Genomic DNA, 25,105 nt, shown 5'->3' with positions numbered 1-25,105 from the left:
CAATTCTATATACTGCTCATTTTCTGTTAAGATGTGAATAATGCTTGCAAATACATTAGGTACCATTTCATATACTAATGAATACAATAATAATAATAATTGTAAGATCAAAACTTACCGGTGGCCATGATCGCTCATGATGATAAATACAGTGTTGTTAAGATGGCCTTCTCTATGCAATGACTTCATCATTTCGAGCAGATCCCCATCAGCTGCTCCCACATCATTATAAGAATCATGAGACAATTCACCATGGAATCCGAACATAAACTTTGGTTTTGACTTATAAACTTTAAAGAAGTGACTGATATAATTCATCATTATCTGAAAAACAGAGATGAGTAGTAATTTAATTTACTGTTTAAGAAAAAGTTTTATGAAGAAACAGAATACTGTAGAACTGTGCAGCATGGAACCACTTGTGCATTAAAAGACAGACTGAAGTTTTGGCAAAACAAAATTGTACTAACACACCACAGGTTGTAGCAGCAGCTTCCATATATGATTATCTCATGGAATCACGATAAGGTCAAACAATTTCTTGTTAGACTACTTAATTTTAGGCCACTGTTCAATGGTACTGACTGATGATAATGATATGATCAGACGCTTGATAACAAATTCTAAACTTTTCACTGCAGACACACCTGCTAAGTAAGCCAAGTAGGGGAAAGTCTGACTTATTTCCAAAATAGGTTGTGGTTTTTCATGTCGCATCTGATATGATGAATGTGCTAAAGAAAAAATATCAGTTGCTTTCTATCACTTCCTAAAGGCAGCAACCATTCTTGAAAACAACAGTGATTCAGAACAGTTAGAATTGCTAACGATATCTGATAGTATTCTTCATTATCCCATCTCTGTTCATCAGTATGACTCTCTCTAACAGATATTACAAAATGGCAGTCAATATGTGAGGATCATCATTTCAAATCACATCATATCCACTAATGGACAAAATTTGGTTCGATACATTTTTATATACTCGTAGTTTCTGAAGTGATCTTTCATACTGTGAAGTCAATTGTAATCAATTTTATTCACTGATAGTATAAGCAGCTGCTAAAAACTAGCTGTTGTTTCAAATTATATTCAGCCCGGTATAGTGCATGTTGCAAATTGTATTATGTCTGACATTAATAGTAAATGAAGCTGAATAGTTACTTTGCTCAGCTGGTTACAGTGACAACCATCGTGCTTTTCTTGACAACACTGTGTGTGCAATATTGACAGTTGTGTTTTACTTGTGAATTGTACGTAAGGAAACAGATTTTTTGATTATTGAGGAAGGAACTGCTGATAATTCAAAAGGAAACCCAAAGGAGGAAAAGAAAACCAAACATGTTCATCGACTTAAATCTGAGGCAAGGTATGTAAAAATAAACTTAAAAAAAGAATACTGCAACTGTAAGTCATGCTACAAATATTAATCTGACCCTACCAAAATCTTAATGAATGTTGATGACCTACAATTTTGAATGCTGATAATCTATAATTTAATACAGAATTAAGTCAACATTCAAGTTTATGACTTTCCCAATTCTTTTAAGGAACTTGTAGTGCTTCGAGAATTTCGGGGTAAATTCTAGAAACACTTGGCTCTCCACTGTCTTAAAGACCGGATATTTTAATGACAAGGGTAAGAGAGCCTTTTTACTGCACCACAAATATCTGCGTGTGCAGAAAGGACAGCTGTCATGAGGAGCCAGGAGCTGTGTCAGATGAGTGGCCCCGACAAGTGGTTACAAGCCTAGAAATTATATCAAAAAGTCAAAGAGTATCTGGATAAGTTCCATATTGCGTGGTGTCATGAGGATTGTTAAAGAGACACATGAAGAGTGTGTTAAATAGAAAGTCTTACTTTATGTCTTGGCTCTGCATGAGGCAGAACAGATGTAACTGTATGAATGTATAGTAGATTCTAACATTTATCTTGGAACCAGTTGGCTTGCTGGAGTTTGTACATAATAATTGTTACTTTGGGACGAGAGTCGCAAATATGTTGTTGTTTAACTGGCAAGAGCCAATGAGTACATAATTTATTGCAAGAATATAGAGCTGATTAATAATATTCCCCTTAACCTGATACAGTCTTCAGAGAAGAATTAAATGGCGAGAGCGACATAGCTGATAACCCAAAGAAGAGTATCAGCTGCACGCAAAATGTGTAAGTCAATTGTGCAAGTCTTGCAACCCAACTCCGCACTGTCTCTTGTCATCCAAGAAAGCATTAGAAACGCTGATAAAGATCCTAATATGATTGTGTTCACACCTTCGTGCCAGCACAAAGATGGTCATTACTCATTACCACTGCTGTAATATTCCTACTAAAGGCCTAAAATAAAGTATTTGGAGTTATAAACAAAAGTAAGCAGGATCAGCATGTTTAAGTGATGATTCAGGTTTCTTGACCAAAGAGATGCCACTCTAGAGCTGATACCAGGAAACCTACATCAAGGACCCCATAAGTATCACACACCAATAAATAGAGACTTGGAACCAGTGTGTGCAAATCTTTTTGCAAAGCTGTTTGGATTTGGACAGAGTCAACTAAATGCAATTAAAATATCAGTTATGGGTGGTGAAGGATGTAAAGAACATGAAGAGAGTGGTCATGAGGAAGAGAAGTTAGCAGCAAAGAAATAGAAGGGTATTATTTTCACCTTGAGCCTAAAGGATAGGGAGAGCTATTATTCTAGGAAAAAGAGTGAAAGAAGTCCTTCCAAAAAATATCCAACTCAAAATTGAACTTAGATTTCTGAAAACCTGCATCTGATACATGTAGCCACTGCCTTAAAATGTCTCTTAGATTGGTTATAGCTGTTCAGAATGAAAAATCAGAAATTCTGACAAACTCGAGTGCTCATAGACTAAGGGCAAAAATTTTTCGTCAACCTGGGCTCCGAAATGCAGCTGAGTTCTTCCAAAACCATTAAACAAAAAGGCACATTATCCACAACAAATAAATTATCACACACTGTGTGACATGCAAGGATAATAGAAATCCACACTTCTATGTCTGGACAGAAAATCAAGCTGGCAGAAGTTCTGTTGAGGTTGCTTCAGGTCTTTGTGATCTTCTGTACAGATTTGAGTTCCCTATTGAGAATGATAGCTTGAGGCCTCTTGCAGATGGTTGTGAAGGGCAAAATATGAATTCCAATGTTGTATATGAATGCCAATGTTGTATACCTACTTTGCTGATTTTCTTACTCCCCCCCCCAGTACGAGGCCACTCATTTATTCATGCTGACAGTCTTTGGAATTTAAAAAAAATCTTCAAAAAACTGAGATACTGACAGAGACTACCACAGTGTTTATAAATATGTAGGTTCAGTAAATTTCTTAGTTGAGGACTGGAGTGTGAGGGACCACTAAGAACTTTGTGAACTTTTTAAAAAGAAGGATGGTATCAGTGAGATTAAGTGAATTACATTATGAAAAAATCAATGAAATATGAAACTTACACATTTAAAATAAGCATGGAGCCAACCTTTCACTGTGATGAACCATCCAAGACTTTCAGTCCCATTCTAAGAAAGGGAAAACACTGCCTTACTGTTGAACCATCAGTTACTTCACCAGACAGTAGAATAAATAAAGCAAACAATACTGATGTGAGAAACTCGCTATGTAAATATTTTGGGGATGAATGGAGGAGCATAGGAAATTTAGATTTCTGTGCTAACATCATTGATGCAGTTGTTACAGTAACTGTCAACAAGGAAGAAGTTAGTATGATAGCTTTTGTTTGCTTGGAAGGAGGAGCACTGAACCAAATTTAACAAAAAATTGACAGGATGATCACTCTGAACATTCCACGAAGCAAAATGTTTAACCAGAAGATTTAGACTTTGGATTAACAATTTTGTTTAATAATAATGCATACAAGCATTTAAATAATACAGTATATCATTGAAGAATTAAAGCAAAAAGACATTGTGAGAATTGTGTATCAAGATGGCTAAAGTGAATATTTTATTGTGTAATAACATGAGCCGTGCGGGATTAGCCGAGCGGTCGAAGGCGCTACAGTCACGGACTGTGCGGCTGGTCCCAGGGGAGGTTCGAGTCCTCCCTTGGGCATGGGTGTGTGTGTTTGTCTTGGGGTAACTTAGGTTAAGTAGTGTGTAAGCTTAGGGACTGATGACCTTAGCAGTTAAGTCCCATATGATTTCACACACATTTGAACTTTTGTTTTTTTTGTAATAACATGATTTCCAATAATAACATGTTAGTCTGATATAAATCCTATTACAATCAACTGGCAGCAAGAAATACATTATATACACACTATACATTAGAATGTTTACTGTGAAAATTTTAATTTTTTTATTAACAGATAATATTGTTCTCTAATGGTAACAAAAATAACTGGTTAGTTACGTATTTTCCTTATTAATCTTTTTTTTATTTCTACATTTTGCAAGTTACTGTATCAAAATGGGTTAAGTTCGACACATTTTCCTCAAATTTAAAGAACACTATAGCAAATCATCACTTAACATGTTTCCAGAAGTAAGTCTCAAACTCAATAATTTCAGATTTTACAATGTGTGAAAAGTTTCCCAGCTTAGGAGTAATTAGTTTTACGCTTCACCTGTAAAATGTCGTTTTTTTGGGTGTAACACAAATTGAAATAATATTGCTCATACTACTGACAAGCACACAGACATGACTGTACTGAACAAAAAATTTGTTTTTCCAGTCCACAGAAATAATATCATCCTAGATCGCTGCATCTTGAACTTTGCCAATAGGCAACACAGATACTGCTATGAGTGCTAGTATTGTCATGTCAAAGCATTGGCCATGCAGTACCACAAAGCCACCTCTGTCTCACTGGCCACAGCAACACTGTAAAGATCACCACACCGTGACTCCACTTTCAGCTGTGTATTTGCTGGGCTCTCGTATTGATCTCATTACACACCATTGGTTTTGGTCTCACATTTTCACTGTGTCTTATGTTTTTGTTCTTTGGACTGCTCATTGTTTTCCTCTTGTCGTCTGTCCTTCTATTCATACTTGGTAGTCTGCTGCTTGTGACCCCTGGCCAGTCATAATCATTGGTGACAAAGCAAATGGTTAACAGCGTACCATGGATGTTAAACTCTTGCAACAGCAACAGGACAACAGCTCGACAGCAGTTTCAGCAACAGCAGCAGCAAAATGAGTTGCTCTACCAGGGAACTCAGCTTCTGAAGGACCAACTACAGATACAGAGAACTCACCTGATACAGGCAGTGGTCTCTTCCCAGCCAAAGAGCAGATCAGCCAGCACTCTACTTTTCAATTATGTCAAAGAGAATTGAGACACACATTTACAGCAGCTGAAGCAGCACTTTCATGTTACACGTGACATTTCCCAACGAACAATCTTGTCTTGTTCTTTCCTGAAGGTGTTTTTCTTATTTAAGAAGTTGGCTCATTTTTTAAATCCAGTTACTTTTATATTCGAGATGTCCACGTTATTTTTGAAGTACTATTCACAATGGTTCCACAACTGCAACGCAACTCAAATTTCACAGTAGCACAAGCAACCTGGTCAAATTGTATCAGTCTTGTGTGATCGATTAACAGGTACTGAGTCACTGTTGCAATTTCACCTTTATGACTCAGCATGCAACTCCCCATATCTGGTCACTAAGTCAAGGCATAGTAATCCAAATGGCTCCCAATCCATCAATTCGCACATCAGCCCTAAGCTTGACAACCCATCACTGAAAGATATTCTGACAATTACACAAACTGCAGAAATAGCACAGGCAGCTAAGGATGCCTCCTGGCTCACCCACACGTAACAGTGGTTAAGATGTCACATCGCACCCTAGGAGCATGAAGTCATTGTAAAGCATTTCAGAGACAGTGGTGTCATGATTCATCGCTTCCCAATATGTTAATTTTCTGCACAGCCAATCATTCAGCCAATTATTCCTTGTCGGTGTGTGCAGTGGCGTCTTCTGTGATACCAAGATTGCTTCACAGCACACCCGCAAGCAGACTGTTAGGATTTATGGGCACACTGTACCCTCCTTGGGAAAGATTGGCACCACCAAACAGTTTGTTGTAAACCATCAGGCCAATCACACCCAGCTCTCTGCCTGTATCTAGGTATCAAGGAACAGGGCAAAAACATCAGGCAATAGTTCTCCCTAGCAATCTTTTCATTAGTAAGTTGCTTATAATCCTAAGAATTGTGGATAAAAAACATCTGTTTCTAGGTGGATGCTGGAGCTACCATTTCCCTGATAAGCCTCTAAACATGTGCTTATATGGGTTCCCCAGATTTGACCTACCAGCCTGTTGATTAGCAGCATATGGTGACAGCTAAATTCACTATCTCTGCACCATACAAGAAGACCACATGGCTGAACATTTTTGGTCTGGAAGCCTTCTCAATCTTTGGATTCTCCACCAATGATGACATTCAGGTCATACCTGACTAGCACCAGTGTTAGAACCTGGCCTACAGTGCACCTCAGATTTCCAAGCTTATATCTCCCTGCATCCAGACACAGTGTCTCATTTCTGTCATGCATCGTCCTTTCCAGTCCCCTTATGGACAGCTACTAAGCAGGAACTCTATCATCTAAATGAGACCAGGGTGACTGAATCATTTAAAATTAGAATTTGGGCCATGCCTCTAGTATTGGCAAAGAAACACAGTGGCTCCCTTTGGCTATACGGTGACTCTGAATTGACAATGCCTACACACAGATCAAAACATGCCCTAACCCACGTCCAGAACAACTCTTCATATGCTTGTCAGGGGAGAATATTTTGCTGTGATTGACCTTGCTGATGCATATTTGCAGATCCAGATGAATGAGTTGTCTCACACCATCATGGTTATAAACAGTCTTTCATCTTATACTCGCCTCATACTCATCTTATCTCATCTTATATTCTTTCATCTTCTTGCCTTCTGGGGTCTCTTCTGTTCTGAACATCTTCTAGGGATATCTGGAATAGTTAACCACATCCACATCCACTTACACTATCTCAATGACATAACTGTCGAAGGAGCTACACATCAGGAACAGCTGTGAAACCTTTGTATGCTATTCACTATGAGGTGGAATCCAAAATTTTCAGGACTGGTGCTGCCATCGAGAAAGTAGGAGCAGTAGATCTTTGCACCGCTAGGTGGCGAGAGCTGCAAATCATGAGTCAGTGTGCGGAGAGTCATTCAGCTGGGAGGACGTGTTGTGTGTCCACAGTGATTTCTGTAATACTCTGCATCTGATTATCCAACCTTCTTGTCACAGGTTATCACCGGTGACGAGAGCTGGATTTATGGTTATGACAAAGCAACAATCGTCCCAGTGGAAGAACCTAGGCTCTCCAAGACCCAAGAAAGTGAGACAGGTGAAGACATGATCATCGTTTTCTTTGATACCGAGGGAATTGTGCACAAAGAATTCGTCCCACCCAACCAAACAGTGAATTCTGCATACTACTGTGACGTTTTGCGACAGCTCCGTGAAAAGGTGTGGCGACGATGGCCTGAACTTTGGTGTCAAGGGAACTGGCTGCTGCATCACGACAACGCACCCTATCACACGTCCTTGATCACCAGGACCTTTTTGGCAAAAAGCAACATGGCGGTTGTACCCCACCCACCGCACTTGCCAGATTTGGCACCTTGTGACTTCGCACTATTCCCAAAACTGAAACTCAAGTTGAAAGGCCATTGGTTCGACACTCTAGAGAGGATTCAAGAAGCATCACTGGCGGTGATAAACACCCTCAAAGAACAGGACTTCCAAAAAATGTTTGACCAATGGCAGAAGTGCTGGGACCAGTGTGTATGTGTGGATGGGAACTACTTCGAGGGTGATAGTAACCATTAGTCCAAAGGTAACGTTTTCAACAGATGGCAGCACCAGTCCTGAAAATTTTGGATAGCACCTCGTATGTTACATGACACGTGGCTAATATGCCTCTTAAACAAATGTCAGTTTTCCAGGAGCAAGTGGAATATGGTAAATTATTATTCAAAGTTCATTTAAGCAATACACATCATGCATCCACTAAACCAGCTGCGGAAAAAAGGCATTTAGTGCAAGTGGGTGGCTATCTGTGAGGGTGCCTTCACGCAGCTGATGTGTATGATGAGCTTGGCAACCTGGCTTATGCCTTTCTCATCACTGTGTCACACTATGGCTGCCTCTCCATATGGCATTCTTGCAGTGATGGTGCACCGGAATGATGATAGCATTGAGCAACTGACTGCCTATGTGTCAAAGATGCTGACACCCACTCATAAGAACTAATCACAAATAGGAAAAGAAGCTGTAGCAATTGTCTTAACCATTAATAAATTCTGCGTTTACCTATTTGGGATTATGTTCACTTTCATTATGGACCACTCTTCAGACCACACTCTACACTTCCAGAATGGACAGCTCAATGGCTCCAGCATTGAGCACATTTCCTCAGCTCCATCAAATACAAGCATCCAGTGCAATATGCCCTATATCACCTACTCATGAGACTGGACGTGGCCTCTGAGCAGCAGCAAATAACAAGTTTCCATATAGATGTGGAGCAGAGTCATATTTTGAACAGATTTCTTATTATAGCTACACAAATCCCTTCACACATGCACCATGACCCTATCTTATGGAGAGTAATGCAAAGAACACCAATCCTTAGCTCTGGGGTTGGCCTCTACCATCCTCAGTCAGTCATCAATGATGTCATCCTGATAGAAGCTGAGGCTCTCACCATGTCATCATCCCAAGCGACCTGTGATCTCAGGTTTTATAACTACTCCATCGTGGGCACAAGGGAATGTCATGGATGAAAGCCTTAGTGAAGCGACAAGCATACTGGCTGGATTTAAACAGAGATATGGAAGCCACACCTCACAGCTTTCCCACTTGCATCTAGAATCAGGCTGCATCACCCAAATCTTTCAACCCCTGCCCTGGCCCAACTCTCCCTCCTCCCCTCCCCCCCCCCCCCCCCTTCCTCATTGCCCCGGGGAGCAACAAATTTACTTGGACTTTGCTGGCCCATTTCTGGGCTGTATCTAGCTAAGCCGTAGATGGTTACTCTAATTACCCATATAAGGTGAATGTGATTTCCATAACAATAGAAGCCACAATTAATGCACTCGCCCAGATTCTAGCCATCATTAAAGGGCTTCCCCAAACCACCATATAGGACAATGTGCCCCAATTCACAGCAATGGATTTCAAACATTTTTTGCACCTCTAACAGCATTAAACACCTTCCTAGTCTGCCATTTCACCTTTCCTCCAAAGGTAAAGTGGTTTATTTGGTGTGGATGTTTACTTGTAAGCTGTAAATTTTGAGGGCATTGTAAACAACAACAACAAACAACAACCATCACCACCACCACCACCACCACCATCCCCCCCCCCCTTCCCCGCCATAGTAGCACTCACAATGTTCCTGAGAAGATTCAGGGCCACTTCCATCCATCCTGACAGAGCTCCTTCTTGGGAGATAACCAAAGACTCTCCTCCATCTCCTGGTCCCACAGTCCCTGGTACGCCTGGTGATATCCTCTGGGGCTCAGTATTATGGACATGCTTCCATCCAGGACTACAGCCTCACAGAGCTCCTTCCTGGGAGATAACTCCTCTCTCTCTCCTGGTCCCACAGTCCCCCATATGCCTGGTAATATCCTCTGGGCTCAGCAGTGTGTGCATGCTAGAACCAGGCAAATAAAATGCAGATGCCAGGTATAACGTAAACCACCCATGAACAGCACCTTATGTCTGTTTACACACCAAGTGGTTCGGAGTGCCACCATACCAACCAACTCTGTCTTCGTCAACTGGCTGCACCACCGCCAGTGGTCCACTCTCACATAGAAAACCCACCTTTGACAGTTCCACAACTCTAGTGGTATATTTTGGACTCCAGAACACCAGCCGTTGTTTCAGTGAACACAGGCATGAAGGTGGATGTCTCCACACAGCTTCCACAAACACGGCCAATGACACCCATGTTGCATCCCAACACAAAGCCAGATGCTCCCAGTTTCATACATCTGTTGGTGAGTTTACTGCCGGGTCACCACAACTTCAGCTTGCATAGCATCATTCAAGATGCTGCCCGATCTATGTCTCCAATTTCAGGGTGAAGGGATTTGGCATCCCAGCCCAGTGAGTTTCAAAGCTCACCTGAAGACATGAACTTTGATTTTGGGTGATAGGTAGCACTAATACAGCTGTGGGTGCTAGTATTGCCATGCCGCACTGCTGGTCTTTGTATAGCAAAATGCCAACCAATTAATGGTCACGGAGGCAATGTGAAGCTCACAGTGATGTTGCTTTGCTTTCAGTTGTGCTTTCACAGTGTTCTCATTTTTTTCCCCTCATTATACAACATTGGCTTTCATTTTACATTTTTGCTGTGCTGTAGGTGTTCATTCTCTGGATTGCTTGTTTGGTCTTGTTATTCTGCCATGCCATCCTGTTGCCCATTTTCTTCTTGACTGTCTTTCTATTCACACTCAACGATCTGCTGCTGGCAACTACTGGCTGGTCAGTCCTGCCTCAATAGTTTCTTTGGTCATTCACTACCTTCTGCTGAATGTTTGTCACAACTGTGAAAATTTCACAAAAAAAAAAGCAAACAGACAAATGATGTTTTGGGCTTCAAACTACTGCATTCACTGTCCTCTACCACTGTCCAAAGCAAATAAAGCATTTCTGCAACATATCTTTAGAAGTTTTCACTTTCTTATTTTGCATTTGGATGCTATGAACAGTTACTGAAATCTCTTTAGATCATCTCAGAAAAATAGTATAAAATGTTACATAAATGACTGACTACTAAAAAATAATGTTTAAGTTTCTTGCTATTAAATTCAGTTATGGAGGGAAACTGCCATTTTCCTTTGTTTTGTTTGTGTGCCCATTCTTTACACCATTCATAGGCTATGGAATGTAATAACAGAGTGCTTTATGTTTCTAGTCTTTGTATAATATTATGATTTGTTTAGTGTGAAGTTCCACAGATGCCTATGCTCAGATGACAGTTTTTCTTCCCGATTAATACTTGTAACATTTTACATCAGCAAGTGACTGGTAATATTATAACAGATACTCACTAATCAGCTGTAAGTATTCACTAACCAACCATAGGAAGCAATATTTCCAAATCCCAGAAAAATATTTTTGCTCCATTTCTTGGAATTTACTTCGAAATCTAATCATCATTGCAGTTCTCTCTTCAACAAGTTCAATTCTGAATAAAAAGTATCTGATTAAAATCTGACACTTCCAACTGTCAGCTTTAAACATTCTGCAAAATTCAGCATTCCTCCAACCAAGTATTGGTTTTTTGCTGCCTATCAGAAATGATCCTTTTCTGTGTAGTGTAATGCCTGGGCGTCAAATTCTCAGACTATAGTTGCCTTTTCCAATGGATTTTAACAACACACACTTATTAATTATGTACGCTATTTCACAGCTGATTCCTGTGAAAACTATAAATGAATATTACCAATACATATTATTACATTTTATGTTTACTGACTCATGAAGTACACCTAATTTCTGAATATAGTACTGTATTTTTGAGTTTCAAAATATTCTACATTACTTCACTCTAATTACATCATTGTATGTCAGTCTGCTCTGTATAATCACACTTGTCTCTTAGTGGACAACGGAAAGTGATACCACTTGAACATATAACCAGTCTGCCCGTTTCTGATGTATGAAGTATATTGTCAAAGTATCATAAACAAAAGAGAGAATTTTGCTTACTTTTTGTTATTGTGACCATAATGAACTGTTGCAGTGCTTACCTTGTGTCTTGGGATCGAGCCCATGCAATATTTCTTGTGTTTTGAAAACTCTGGCGCTGCAGCGACATAATAAGTCCTCATGTAGTGATCAGTTGGAGGGTCACTGAATCCCTTCAGTCTGTAGGTAAATGTGCCAATGCTTGGACAGTCTTCCATGTAAGCTATAGGTGAACAGAATTACATCAGATTACAAAGGTACAATAACCATTTTCAAATATCAGTCTATGATGTTGCTAAAACAGATTTAAGACAATGATAATGTAGACTGAAATAGGCTATGAAGGGATTGGGAAAAAAGGTTATTTACACAATGAAGAAAAAAATGGAAACTTAGGGTTTAATGTCCTCTAAATGATAAGATCATTAGACACAGAGCACAAGATTATATTGGGGTAGGATAGGAAAGCAAATTGGGTATGCCCTTTCAAAGGAGCCATCCTGGCAATCTACATATGAATGTCTGACACACACACACACACACACACACACACACACACACACACAATCCTAAAAAATCATTTATCTTGAAGGGGACTGTTATGCAGTTCCCCTGAAATCACATACAGGGGCTCTTTAACTGTCATATTCTTTGACCCAGCAGGGTACTTTGTGGCACCGAATCCTCCTCCATCAGCAATCACTATGTTCAGGAGAATGGTGTGCCTCCTGCATATGACCCTCTTTGCTTGCGTATCTTTGCAACTGGAACCTAAGAGTCCATTGTCACGTAGATGACCTCTATCTACGCTATAGCGCTTCATCAATAGCTGCTGCTGAATATAGATTTTAAAGAATCCTCTGAAGGGTACAAAATTGGCATTTAAAGCATGGATTCCAATTTACCTCCTCTAAAAACCATGTATTGTATTTCTCCATGCTTAATGAGTTACTCTGTTTCCTATAATTAAGCCACATGCTATTAACTATAGTTCAGCAACACTGCTTCCTTAGGCTCTCATTCAACAGGGGGCCGACAAGACTACCTTTCTATCCTACTAGGAATGAGGTGGATACAAAGTTCATGATCTCACACACAGATTGTGACATGAAGGCCAGTGGAACAAACAGGCAGTTGCATGGTCTCTAATGACAACAAGATCAGGCCAACTAGAAGAAAAGTCCATAATATAGTGAAGAGTGTCACAAATTTATGATAAATTCATTCTGAGAGTAGCCCAAATTGAAAATAGTAAGCAGGCAAGGACAAACTGACTATCTCAGTTCTGCAGGCCACAATATTTATATGCCGCGTCATGTCAGCCATCATACCCACCTCACAAATTATTTGTGCGTTCCATGGTTGAGGGGCAAGTCATTATTTCTTCTCATGTTGAAATGGGCTGGGAATCTGTATCACTACGAGATACTACACCCCTACACCTTTTAACCAGCATGTAGGATGAAAAATTGTTAGATATGCATCTGGCCCAGTAAGGAAAAAGGCAACAAGGTGCTGGCATCCCTGCCAAAGGGTTTCACAACATATCTGCATCATGATTGGTGCCTGTGCTGTGGGCGAAAGTACTAGTTGATTGTAAGCCTCTGAAGTGTTACCTGAACCTGCCTGTGAGAGACTGGGCGCCAGCAGTGATGTGAGGATGGCAGTTATTCCACCTCTGTGGACATTTCTCTGTATTTATGGTCAACACATTTCCAATTTTTGGACAGGGTTATTGGTTGTAGTAACCAGAGGTGACCTACAGAGTTCCGGTAGTTCCACTCCTAATAGGTCCCGTTCCTGCTCTTTGTTGACATCTCTCTGTCACAGAAGGTGGGGGCAGAGGTTCTAACACGGTGGCAGATAGGCTGGTGCGTGAGCTCATCAAGACTGAAATTACCAATACTGAGATTGCGACGGCCCTAGTGGGCTGAGGGGTGAGAGGTGGCATTATGGCCCAGCTGATGGCAGACCGCTGATTTTGATCAGCTGTGATTTCAAACAGTTGTGCAACCTCCTGTCAATGACAACAACATAGATCCATCCAGGATTCTGACTGAAAATATAAGCCTATACATCGGATCCCCCATGATAATGTGGCTGAGTGCATAAGCAATGAGTCTGCCGGGTTGGGTGAGGTAGGTCAAAGTGAGTAGATAATGTGTGCCCATACAATACTTTGATTGAACTATGTTTGTTAACATTGGCCAATCTATAAGTTGTGGAGAAACTAGTGCGTACTTTCCCAGAACAGACTTTTGTCATGATTGTCTGCACTTGCTTTCTAAACGTCCTGACCAATCACTCCTCTTTGAAAATTGATCCTGAGTGGAATGTAGCTGTTCTTTGGGTTGGTGCTTTAGGGTGAAAAACTGCTAAGATCATAAGCACCTGTATCAAAATGTAATGAAAAACAAGTCCTAAATAAAAAATCTGAGGCGAAAAAGGCAAAAACCCAATCAAGCAAGTTTAAAGGGGGGCAGCTAAGGGTAAGGACATCCCTAGGGAAAATTTCTCAAAACATCGTTGAGATGGTGGAGGTCCCCGCAGTGGGGAAGAAGTTTGCTTTGCCATGCCGCTGCAGCGAATAAAAAGTAAGAAGCGATCGAGAGAATGTGTGTTATCCACTATAACATCTAACAAAGCAGATGGCAAACATAGATGTAAACATAAACTGTTAAAATATGGTCACCAGGTATAGTGGTGCACCATCAAGGGTTGAGAGCAGTATGACAGAGTGGGGCATGGTCACCACTTAATAAATGGCAGTGACTAAAATGACAGTGTTCTATATGCAGCCAGGCTAAAATGACAGCCTCGCAATGCAAGGACTGATAGGAAGTCGACCACATTACTGGGAGAGGTTTAATGTCCTGGAGTTTGTTCCCCTGGAGAGAAGACCACTTTGCACTCCAAAGTGGTACTACATGTCTACAGACAGTGACACAAAGATTATCCAAGGGAAGAGAATGATTAACAGGCCGAGGGAGGAGAGCTGCAGCCTTTGCAGCAGCATCAACAGCCTTGTTCTCTAGCATGCCGACATGACCAGGAGCCCACAAGAACATCAAGTTGGCTACCCCAACAGAAAGCAAGTGAAGGCATTCTTATATTCATTGTGCTAAAGAGTGGATTCAGTACAGAGAGTGAAGCCTATGAAGAGTACTGAAAGAATCTGAGCAGATGACACAATTCGGAAGCCCATGTCACCGGGTATATTGGATGGCCTGATAGAGGGTGCACAGAGCTCTGAGGTAAAAATTGAGTACTCGTCAAGAAGGTAATATTGAAAAGGATCATCACCAAGTACAATGGGACACCTAACACCATGGTCGGTCTTGGAACTTCTGGTGTAGGTGAAAACACTATCACCAAACTGCGTGCAAAGTGAGAGAAACTCGCTTTGATACACCAGCTAGGAGTAGTGTCCTTGGGAAGCGAATGGAGTCCGAAATGAATGTGTACCTCAGCATGAACCCAGAGTGGTGAAGAGCTTGCACTTATGGGGAACGTGGCAGGGAGCATGAAGCAAAGATATTGAAGCAGCAAATGAAAACAACTCTGGGAGACAAAAGAGAAGGTGGGTGCAGCTCATACTGGCAGTCAAGGGAATCATCAAACAAGGGAACACAGGATTGGTAACCTTGTATAGTAGACACACAACTGAGGAGAACATCCCACTAGTAGGACAATGGTAAACCAGTAAGACAGCAACCTCAGCAAAAAGACAACGGGAGTAGAATAGAAGGTACCAGTTGCTAAATCTGGATGATTGGTGATGTTAAGATGACATAAGACAGACGGACATGTGGATGAATACACGATACGTCCATAACCATATGGACCTGGGAATGGTATAAAAAGAGGAGGATGGTCTGATCCGCTCCCCACCAGGTATCGCATAAAACACCTAGAACATTGAGGGAGCAAGTACAATGAGCTCCTAAATGTGGGAAGATCAACAGAATTTCCTATCAAATATGAGTCCCTAGAATTTTGTTGTGTCACCAAATGGAAGAAGGAATGGGGCGAGACGTATTGATGGGGGAAGAAATTCTGGATGCCTGCAAAAGTTCATACAGACAGTCTTGTCAGCAGAAATCTGGAACCCACTGTTGATGCTCCATGAGTAAAGATGGTCAAGACATTGCTGAAGACGCTGCTCAAGTAGACAGGTTCACTGAGAGCCGCAATAGATCACAAAGACATCAACGGAAAGAGAACCTGACATACCTGGCGGGAGGCAATCCATAATATGGTTAACAGCTAGGGCAAATAAAGACAGGTGTGCAGAAAGTCATTGTGGGAATACTCCTTCTTAGATTTCTGTGCTTCTGTTTGCGAGGCATGCACTTTCTCTAGTGCAGGTGAAAGTCTGTTGGTATGGTGTGTATCCACAGCAGGTGAATATGAGGATGTGACGTTGGGAGCCGGATGATTTCACAACCATGGCACTAAACTAGAAGTTGCCAGTTTGCATTGCCATGTCCTTCATAGGAGGGGTGTAGCAAGAACTGTACTACAATTAGCAGAGGGTCGCGTACGAGGTTTGCGGCTAGTCAACATTTTCCAAGCAGTGCGAGTAGGATCCTTTTCCTTTGCCTGGATCTCCCGACTGGCTCTCTCACTGATGTAGATCAGACAATCATGGGAAGCAGCAGCATGATCGCCCTTGCAATTTATGCAGTGAGGGATTGGAGGTGGACACAGCCTCATTTGTGTTCCTGCTGCAAGTTACGTATTTGGCTGCATTTTCACAAGATTCACAGGTGTGTTTGTAGTGCTGACGTTTATAGTGATGCAGGGGATTCAGAATATATGGTCTAGCAGTAATAGCTTCATAGCCAGCCTTAAGTTAAGTACCACAAGTTCAAATGTGAGGAGTAGAATGAGGGTTGGCACTAATTCTTTATCAACACTTTTCATGATGCAGTGAACTGCAATCAATCTATAGTCAGTGAGATAGGCTGTTAATTCAGTCTTGGTCAGGCCATCAAGCAGTGAAGTGTATGTAACACCACAGGAGGAATTAAGACTGCAGTGGGTCTCTAATAACAGGATAGCTGTGGTAAAGTGTTGCATTAAAATTTTATGTGCTTGAAAAGCACTATCCTCCTCCAAAAGCAAGGTCCCATTACACAGCCAAGAGCAAGACTTCATAGGACTGGCAATCGCATCTACACCCTTCTGAATAACAAATGGATTAAATGTCATGAAATTGTGATCATCTTCCATGCAGACACTACGAAGTATCGGGGTGCAGCTGGGTGAAGTATCGATTCTTTCATCTCAACCCATTTACAATTTTGGGATGAGAAACTCATCACTAAAAAATCTTCCAAGATTGCCAGCATCTCCAATGGCACACACTTTCCTGCTGGGGGCCCCCCTCATGGGGGGAGCTCACCTGCCTTATATGATTGTCCACACCTCAGGTCACACCTCCTCGAATCCAGACAGAGGGACCAATCAGCATAGAGGAAGGTACCAGCTCATGCAATCACTTCTCCCTGGGCCTGACCTTTACCAGGGGGTACATACCAGCCCTACTTGTCAACCCAATCAACTTTTATGTGTCAAACGTGTGGGCTGGCCTTCAGGCATGCACACGGAGGAAGAAGAAGAAAAGGTAAAACAGAGATCTCAAACGCTACAATGGGGCAAGGGTAAGAAAAGGAAGGACAGGGAAAGAAAGGTGGGTGGACATAGTTTACCACGAACTTCAGTTTCCCAAAGAGGGCACACAACTCAGTCCCCAAGGGAAGGGAAAAGAATACAGGAGGATGGACATGCAGCACAGAAAGGAAAGAAGCAATGCAAAGGCACCACTATCAGTGCCCCATTTCCTTGTACCAGTCACAAACGGTTCGTGGAAAAAACGATTGCTGGTATGTCTCTATGTGGATTTTAATCTCTCTAATTTTATCTCCTGGAGTAAGTATTGGATACAGATCCATGTTGGTTGCATATAACTACATACTGCGACTGATCTATTATAACTATCACTGGAATTACTGACCAGCTAGAAGATACCAGGGACACTACTTCCATTTTTGTTTTTTATCTAGTTCTACCTTAAATGGATCATGTTTAGGGAGTAGCTTTAGGCATGCTCTGTAAAAGTAAGTTGCTGTGGATTTCTTTAATTTATATGTACTGTACAAAGCCTATTGTACAACCTGACATAGGTTCAAACAGTTGCTTGAACTGTGAACTTGTTGTATCAAGTTCTTGAACAATATCACACTTTAAACCAGATCTACTTGGTCTTGATTTTAGAAACCAAAAGACACAAAAGTTTCCAAAATGAGATTTTCACTCTGCAACGGAGCGTGCACTGATATGAAACTTCCTGGCCGATTGAAACTGTGTGCCCGACCGAGACTAGAACTCGGGACCTTTGCCTTTCGCGGGTAAGTGCTCTTCGGTAGCTCAGATGGTAGAGCACTTGCCCGCGAAAGGCAAAGGTCCCGAGTCCGAGTCTCAGTCGGGCACACAGTTTTAATCTGCCAGGAAGTTTCAGACACAACAGTGTTTGCTCCTTAAATTAGTTGGGACTTTTTTTAATACTTAGTGTGTATTGAGTTTTGATCTTGCCGTGTGGACAACTCACTATTTTACTTCACTACTCTATGCTTAGCTTGCTGCGGCAGTTGTGAACCAATGCTCAGTACACAGCCAAACTCGAGACACACAGCCATAGCCGTCCAATGGGAAGTCCACTACCGACATTTACAACTCTACTATGCAAACCACTGTGAAGAGCATGGCAGAGGATATGAACCATTGTATCCATTATTAGGGTTTCTTCCCATCCCATTCACGTATGGAGTGCAGGAAGAATGATCGTTTAAATGCCTCCATATGTGCTGTAATCAATCTAATCTTGTCCTCATGATCACTACGTGAAAGATAACCAGGGAGTTGTAGTATATTCTTAGAGCCATCATTTAAAGCCTTTTCTTGAAACTTTCTTTGCACATAGGCTTTCTCGAGATAGTTTATGTCTATCTTCAATAATCTACCAGTTCAGTTTCTTCATCTCCGTGACACTCTACCACAGATCAAACAAACCTGTCACTATGCATGCTGCCTGTTCTAAAATTTTACAATAAACCAATGCCAAAGACACTGGTTGGTAATTATGTGGGTTACCTCTACTCTCCTCCTTGTAAAAGGGTGTGATCTGTGCTATCTTCCAACTACTGGACATGTTTTTTTGTTGGACGGATCTATGACTGATTACAGTTAGGAGAGCATCTAACTCAACGACAAATTCGGTATAGAATCTGACAGGGGTTCCATCAGGGCTTGGAGTTTTATTCAATTTTAATGATTTCAGCTGTTTCTGAGCATCACTGACATTAATACTTATTTCATTCATCTTTTCAATGGTACAAGGATTAAATTGGGCAATTCTCCTGGGTTTTCCTTTGTAAAGGAACATTTGAAGATTGAGTTAAGCATTTCACCTTTCACTTTGCTAACCTTAATTTCAGTTCCTATCTCGCTGGTGAGATACTGGATACTAACTCTGGTGCCACTAATAGCCTCTACATATGATCAGAATTTCTTTAGGTTTTGTGAAACATCATTTCACAAATTCTGCTATGATAGTCATACACAAAAACGGGGGAAAAGTATACAGTAGAAGAAGCACGGGTAGCTTTGAGAGATGAAATAGTGAAGGCAGCATAGGATCACGTAGGTAAAATGACAAGGGCTAGTACAAATCCTTGGTTGAATTTAATTGATGAAAGGAGAAAATATAAAAATGCAGTAAATGAAACAGGCAAAAAGTAGTACAAACGTCTCAAAAATGAGATCGGCAGGAAGTGCAAAATGGCTAAGCAGGGGTGGCTAGAGGACAAATGTAAGAACGTAGAGGCATATATCATGAGGGGTAAGATAGATACTGCCTACAGGAAAATCAAAGAGACCTTTTGAGAAAAGAGAAACACTAGTATGAATATCAAGAGCTCAGATGGAAAACCCATCCTAAGCAAAGAAGGGAAAGCAGAAAGGTGGAAGGAGTATATAGAGGGTTTATACAAGGGCAGTGTACTTGAGGGCAATATTATGAAAATGGAAGAGGACGTAGGTGAAGATAAAATGGGAGATATGATATTGCGCGAAGCGTTTGACAGAGCCCTTAAAGACCAAAATAGTAACAAGGCCCTGGGAGTAGAGAACATTCCATTAGGGCCACTGATAGCCTTGGGAGAGCCAGCTGTGACAAAACTCTTCTATCTGGCGAGCAAGATGGACGAGATAGGTGAAACACCCTCTTATTTCAAGAAGAATATAACAATTTCAGTCCCAAAGAAAGCAGGAGTTGGCAGGTGTGAAAATTATTGAACTAACAGTTTAATAAGTCACAGCTGCAAAATACTAACATGAATTCTTTACACTAGAATGGAAAAACTGGTAGAAGCTGACATCGGGGACGATCAGTTTGGATTCCGTAAATGTTGGAACATGTGAGGCAATACTGACCCAATGACATACCTTAGAAGATAGATTAAGGAAAGGCAAACTAGGTTTCTAGAATTTGTAGTCTTAGAGAAAGCTTTTGACAACGTTGTCTGGAATACTCTCTTTCAAATTCTGAAGGTAGTAGTGGCCCAATACAGTGAGTGAAAGGCTATTTACAATTTATACAGAAACCAGATGGCAGTTATAAAGAGTCAAGGGGCACAAAAGGCAAGCAGTGGTTGGGAAGGAGGTGAGACAGGGTTGCAGCCTATCCCCGATGTTATTCAATGAAACAAAAGAAAAATTTGGAGTAGGAATTAAAATCCATGGAGAAGAAATAGAAACTTAGAGGTTTGCCAACGACATTGTAATTCTGTCAGATACAGCAAAGGATCTGGAGGAGCAGTTGAACAGAATGGACAGTGTCTTGAAAGGAGAATATAAGAAGCACATCAACAAAAGCAAAACAAGGATAATGGAATGTAGTTGAAATAAATCGGGTGATGCTGTGGGAATTAGATTAGGAAATGAGACACTTAAAGTAGGAAATGAGTTTTGCTATTTGAGCAACAAAATAACTAATGATGGTCGAAGTAGAGGGAATATAAAATGTAGACTGGCAATGGCAAAGAAAGAGTTTCTGAAGAAGAGAACTTTGTTAACATCGAGTATAGATTTAATTGTCAGGAAGTCTTTTTCTGAAAGTATTTGTATGGAGTGTAGTCATGTAAGGAAGTGAGACACGGACGATAAATTGTTTAGAAAAGAAGAGAATAGAAGCTTCCGAAATGTGGTGCTGCAGAAGAAAGCAGAAGATTAAATGGATAGATCTCATAACTAATGAGGAGGTACTGAATAGGATTGGGCAGAAGAGGAATTTGTGGCACAACTGGACTATAAGAAGGGATCGCTTGGTAGGATTGTTCTGAGGCATCAACAGATCATGAATTTAGTATTGGAGGGAATGTGGAGGGTAAAAATTGTATAAGGAGACCAAGAGATGAATACACTATGCAGATTCGGAAGGATGTAGGTTGCAGTAGGTACTTGGAGATAAAAAAGCTTGCACAGGGCAAAGTAGCATGGAGAGCTGCATCAAACCAGTCTCTGGACTGAAGACAACAACAACGACAACAACAGTCATTGAAGGCTTCACACATTGCTCTCTTGACAGCCAAATGCATTTCATTCAGAATCTCTCTATCTACGTTCCTATGCTTTGTTTTATACCTATTATGCTGTAATCTCTATTTCTTAAGGAGTTTCTTTACAATGACTGTATACCAGGGAGGGTCCCTCCCATCATGAACTGTTCTACGGGGTACATATCGATCCAGTGCATAGTCAACAATTCTTTTAAAATTTTAACCATAGTTCCTCTACATGCTCCTGCCATGTTCTGAAAGTTTGAAGTTCATTACTGGGATATGACATTACTGCTTTTTTATCTACTTTACTGAACATATTTATCTTTCTGCTTGTTTCAGTTGTCCTCTGTACTTTGGTAAACATTGCTGTCACAACAATCTCATGGTCACTGATACTAGTTTTGATGTGATCATCCTCAAAGATATCAGATGTATTTGTTGCCATTAGATCCAACATATTTGTATCAAGAAAGATAGTTTTCGAGGAGGCATTTAGTTATGTTTCAAAGGATGTCTTGTCATGCCCATCACTAACAAAACCATGATTTTCTCAGTTCACTCTTGGACAATTAAGGTCTCCACCGATGATTACAGTATGAGTGGAGAACTTACGTACCAGAAAAGTACCAAGGTTTCCTCTAAAATTTTCACCTACGTAAGGAGATGAGTCTGGTGGGCAATAGAAGCATCCAATTACCATTTTATACCTGCTCCTGATACTGAGTCCAGCCCAAACAATCTCGCGTGCAGCTTCAGTTTCTGTCTCGGTGTATTTGAGTTTCTTGTGTACTGTGACAAGTACACCACCTGCATTTCCCATTAGCCTTTCATTTCGACACACTCTTTAATTTTTTCCCCAAAATCTCACTACTATCAATTTCAGGTTTCAACCAGCATTCGGTACCTAGTATTATGTGAGCTTCCCTGCTTTTCAGGTGTGCTTCAAACTATGGCATTTTATTGTGAATGCTTCAGCAGTTAACTACTAGGACTCTACAACTCTGGTCTATGGGGTGCGCTCGTTTGGATCTTACACTTATAGCATGGGTCTCCAACACAGTTTATCATCTAATTTAAACAACAACAACAACAATAACAACCTGTGTGCACCTCATGCACAGTCAGCTACCTGAGTAGGAGCCTCTGATGCGGACTGCACTGCACACCGAACACATTTGAGGGAACTCTACAGTTCTCAACCCTATTGTACAAGTCCAGGAAGTTGCAGCCTAGCTTGTCACAGAAGGTTTGAAGTCTCTGGTTCAATCCTTCCACTTGATTGAGAACCAGGGTGGCCACAATTAATTCTAGAGACAATGCTCCAAATTCTGAGCTTCACTGAAACTCTTTGTGCAAGGCAGGTCTTCTCAACCTTCTTTGCCAGTCACCAAATTGATCCAAGTATGACCTTGGAGCCCAGACAATTGGCATTGTTTGCTCCAACCTGTGGCACAATCTGGAGTTGATTGCACCCTGTTTCCTAAATGGCTGCTGGAACAGTCTCTTCAACATGCTGAATGGGACCCCCAGGCACACGCACTAAGTGCACCTGGTGTTCTTTCTTCTCCCTACTGCCATATTCCTAGGGGGTACCATTATTTGCCCTTTTTTTTAATGCTAATGATTAATAGACCCCTTACTCTTGACACAGGACAAAGTAGGTTTCCCAAAACAGTGAAGTGAGCCCCACTGACTCAGTTTCAGTTTCAGTGAAAGACAGCACATCAGACCAGTTGCTTAGGGAGATCAGTATAACACTAGTACTCCCCTGGTCCCCCCATCTACCCTGTTCAGGACTCCTAAGTCCACCATTGACACACCATTCACAGTCAAATGGACGAGTAGTGACAGATCCTGTACTTCCTGCAGATGAGACAGGATTCACAGATACTTGACTGCCCAGAGCTCTTCCAATACACTGATATGCAGCAGTTGCCAATCACTAAACAGTAGTATACTGCTTATAAGTGTTAGTCAACTCATCCCTTGTTCGAGAACAGCATTTACAATGCGGTTGCATTGTGGCTGGTGCAGTGTATTACAAGACAGTGAACAAATAGCTTTAAACTAAGCCTGCTAACTACCTTTCATTCTGTTGAGCTAAAAAATTACTAATTCCCCATAAGAATCAACACATGTACACAAAACAAGATTTATATTAAGGCAACAGTAAAAGCTGTGGTAAAAATTACTACTTTCCTAAAACTTTTTGAGGTTAGTTATAGGCATTAACAAACTAAGAAATAGAGTTAATTTACAATAAATGTAGATAATATGTACCCCTCTTGAAGCAAAAACTAGGTTTACTATAATATGTTACTTATAATATCTGCCACAGTACCCAAATTCACAAATGCCAATTTATTACAAATTAGATGAGGTACAGGACAATGGTCTTGAAAATTCTCAAACATGCATATCTATTTGTGTGATATACACAAATTCTTGGGGAGCTATTCTTTGGCGGTAACTGTGAATCACAAATGCTGATTTGCTATGAAATAAGTTTTCCACAACAATTGCAGTAGTAACTTACAAAAATTTTCTAAAATGTAGTTTTGTAAGTGTCCAAAAATTCTCAAAAATAATCTACTTCTCACATAGTTATATAATGAAATTAAAGAACAATTGTTCTGAACAGGAATAGGCCTACTATTCTCAAAATTTTTAAAAGAGCACAAATATGTTTAAGCTTACAATGAAGATAACAGTACGAGTTTATCATGCCACTCAAAAATGTTCCAAATTTCACAATATACCAAATACAAATGAGTACTGATACAATCAACGAAAGATTATGCATAAGTGATGCAAACAATAACATATATGAATACAGAATTTCAAATTGGCATACGGATCTGGCACACCCAGTCTCACACAAAGGAGAATTCTGAAGTCAGTTTTTACATACAAATAGATGTGCAAATTGCTTGAATTTTTACTAAGCTAATTCTGCGAGAGTCTCAATACTGGTGTGCTAAAGATGAAAACTGCAGTGACAGTTTATCTTAGTCAAAATTGGAAAAATGTGCAGCGAGAACAAAGCATGTCTTCTGCCTGGAGCATCTAACAAAACTGACCAGTGCTCCATTCATCTCCATAGTGTTGATGTGAACTTCTGCAGGTCTCCATCAGCTCCTGTGGGCTCCATCTGGATAGCATGAAGCTTGCTGATAGAGTAGTAGTTGCTGGGCACTGGCCGCAGCAAACACTGGTTAGGTCTCTACTTGTTGCACACAATCAACTGTATCATTACAGAATGTGCAATGACGTCTCATATGTTTGGTGCTGCAGTTTTGAGATGATTTATTTGAGGCAGCTATCCTGGGGCTTGCACACAACAATTTGGAGGCCTTTTTTTTGTGAGTTTCTGCTCACTTTCGGGAAGGGGGGGGGGGGGGGGGGAACTACAGCAAAGTAACAGATTTTATTCGTGCGTGCCTACCATTGATGACGGATGTTCACCACTAACTACTGGCCTCACTTCTTAATCCCACATTACAAAAAAACCTGGTGCTCAGTAATTCAGATACGATGTTGACTGACTACCATCAGTTGAAGGCTGAAGGATGACTGGTTGCTAGTATGATATTCTACACTGGTCTTGAAGCCACATGGTCTATACAGCCTGTACTGACACTGTTACTTTGGGTGCTTTAGTGAGTTTTAGAAGCTCACTTAATGTTGGGTCAGATTACTATAATGCCTTTGCATTGATTTGCTGTCCAGAGATAGACCTATGTCACA

General features: G+C 40.8%; 1 protein-coding gene across 2 annotated transcripts in view; it reads right to left on the bottom strand.

The window, feature by feature from the left end:
* Window positions 1–25,105, bottom strand: part of LOC126330284 (uncharacterized) — a 276,052-nt gene that overhangs the window by 82,054 nt on the left and 168,893 nt on the right. For both annotated transcript variants that reach the window (XM_049996345.1, XM_049996346.1), the window contains exons 8-9: window positions 11,798–11,958; window positions 119–324 (exon numbers count right to left, since the gene is read on the bottom strand). In XM_049996345.1, coding sequence (XP_049852302.1) covers window positions 119–324; window positions 11,798–11,958 — 367 coding nt within the window. The remainder of the gene's footprint in view (window positions 1–118; window positions 325–11,797; window positions 11,959–25,105) is intronic.

Source organism: Schistocerca gregaria, chromosome 2, assembly GCF_023897955.1.
Source record: "Schistocerca gregaria isolate iqSchGreg1 chromosome 2, iqSchGreg1.2, whole genome shotgun sequence".
Taxonomy (NCBI): Eukaryota; Metazoa; Arthropoda; class Insecta; order Orthoptera; family Acrididae; genus Schistocerca; species Schistocerca gregaria.
This window is presented reverse-complemented; position numbering and strand designations above follow the sequence as displayed.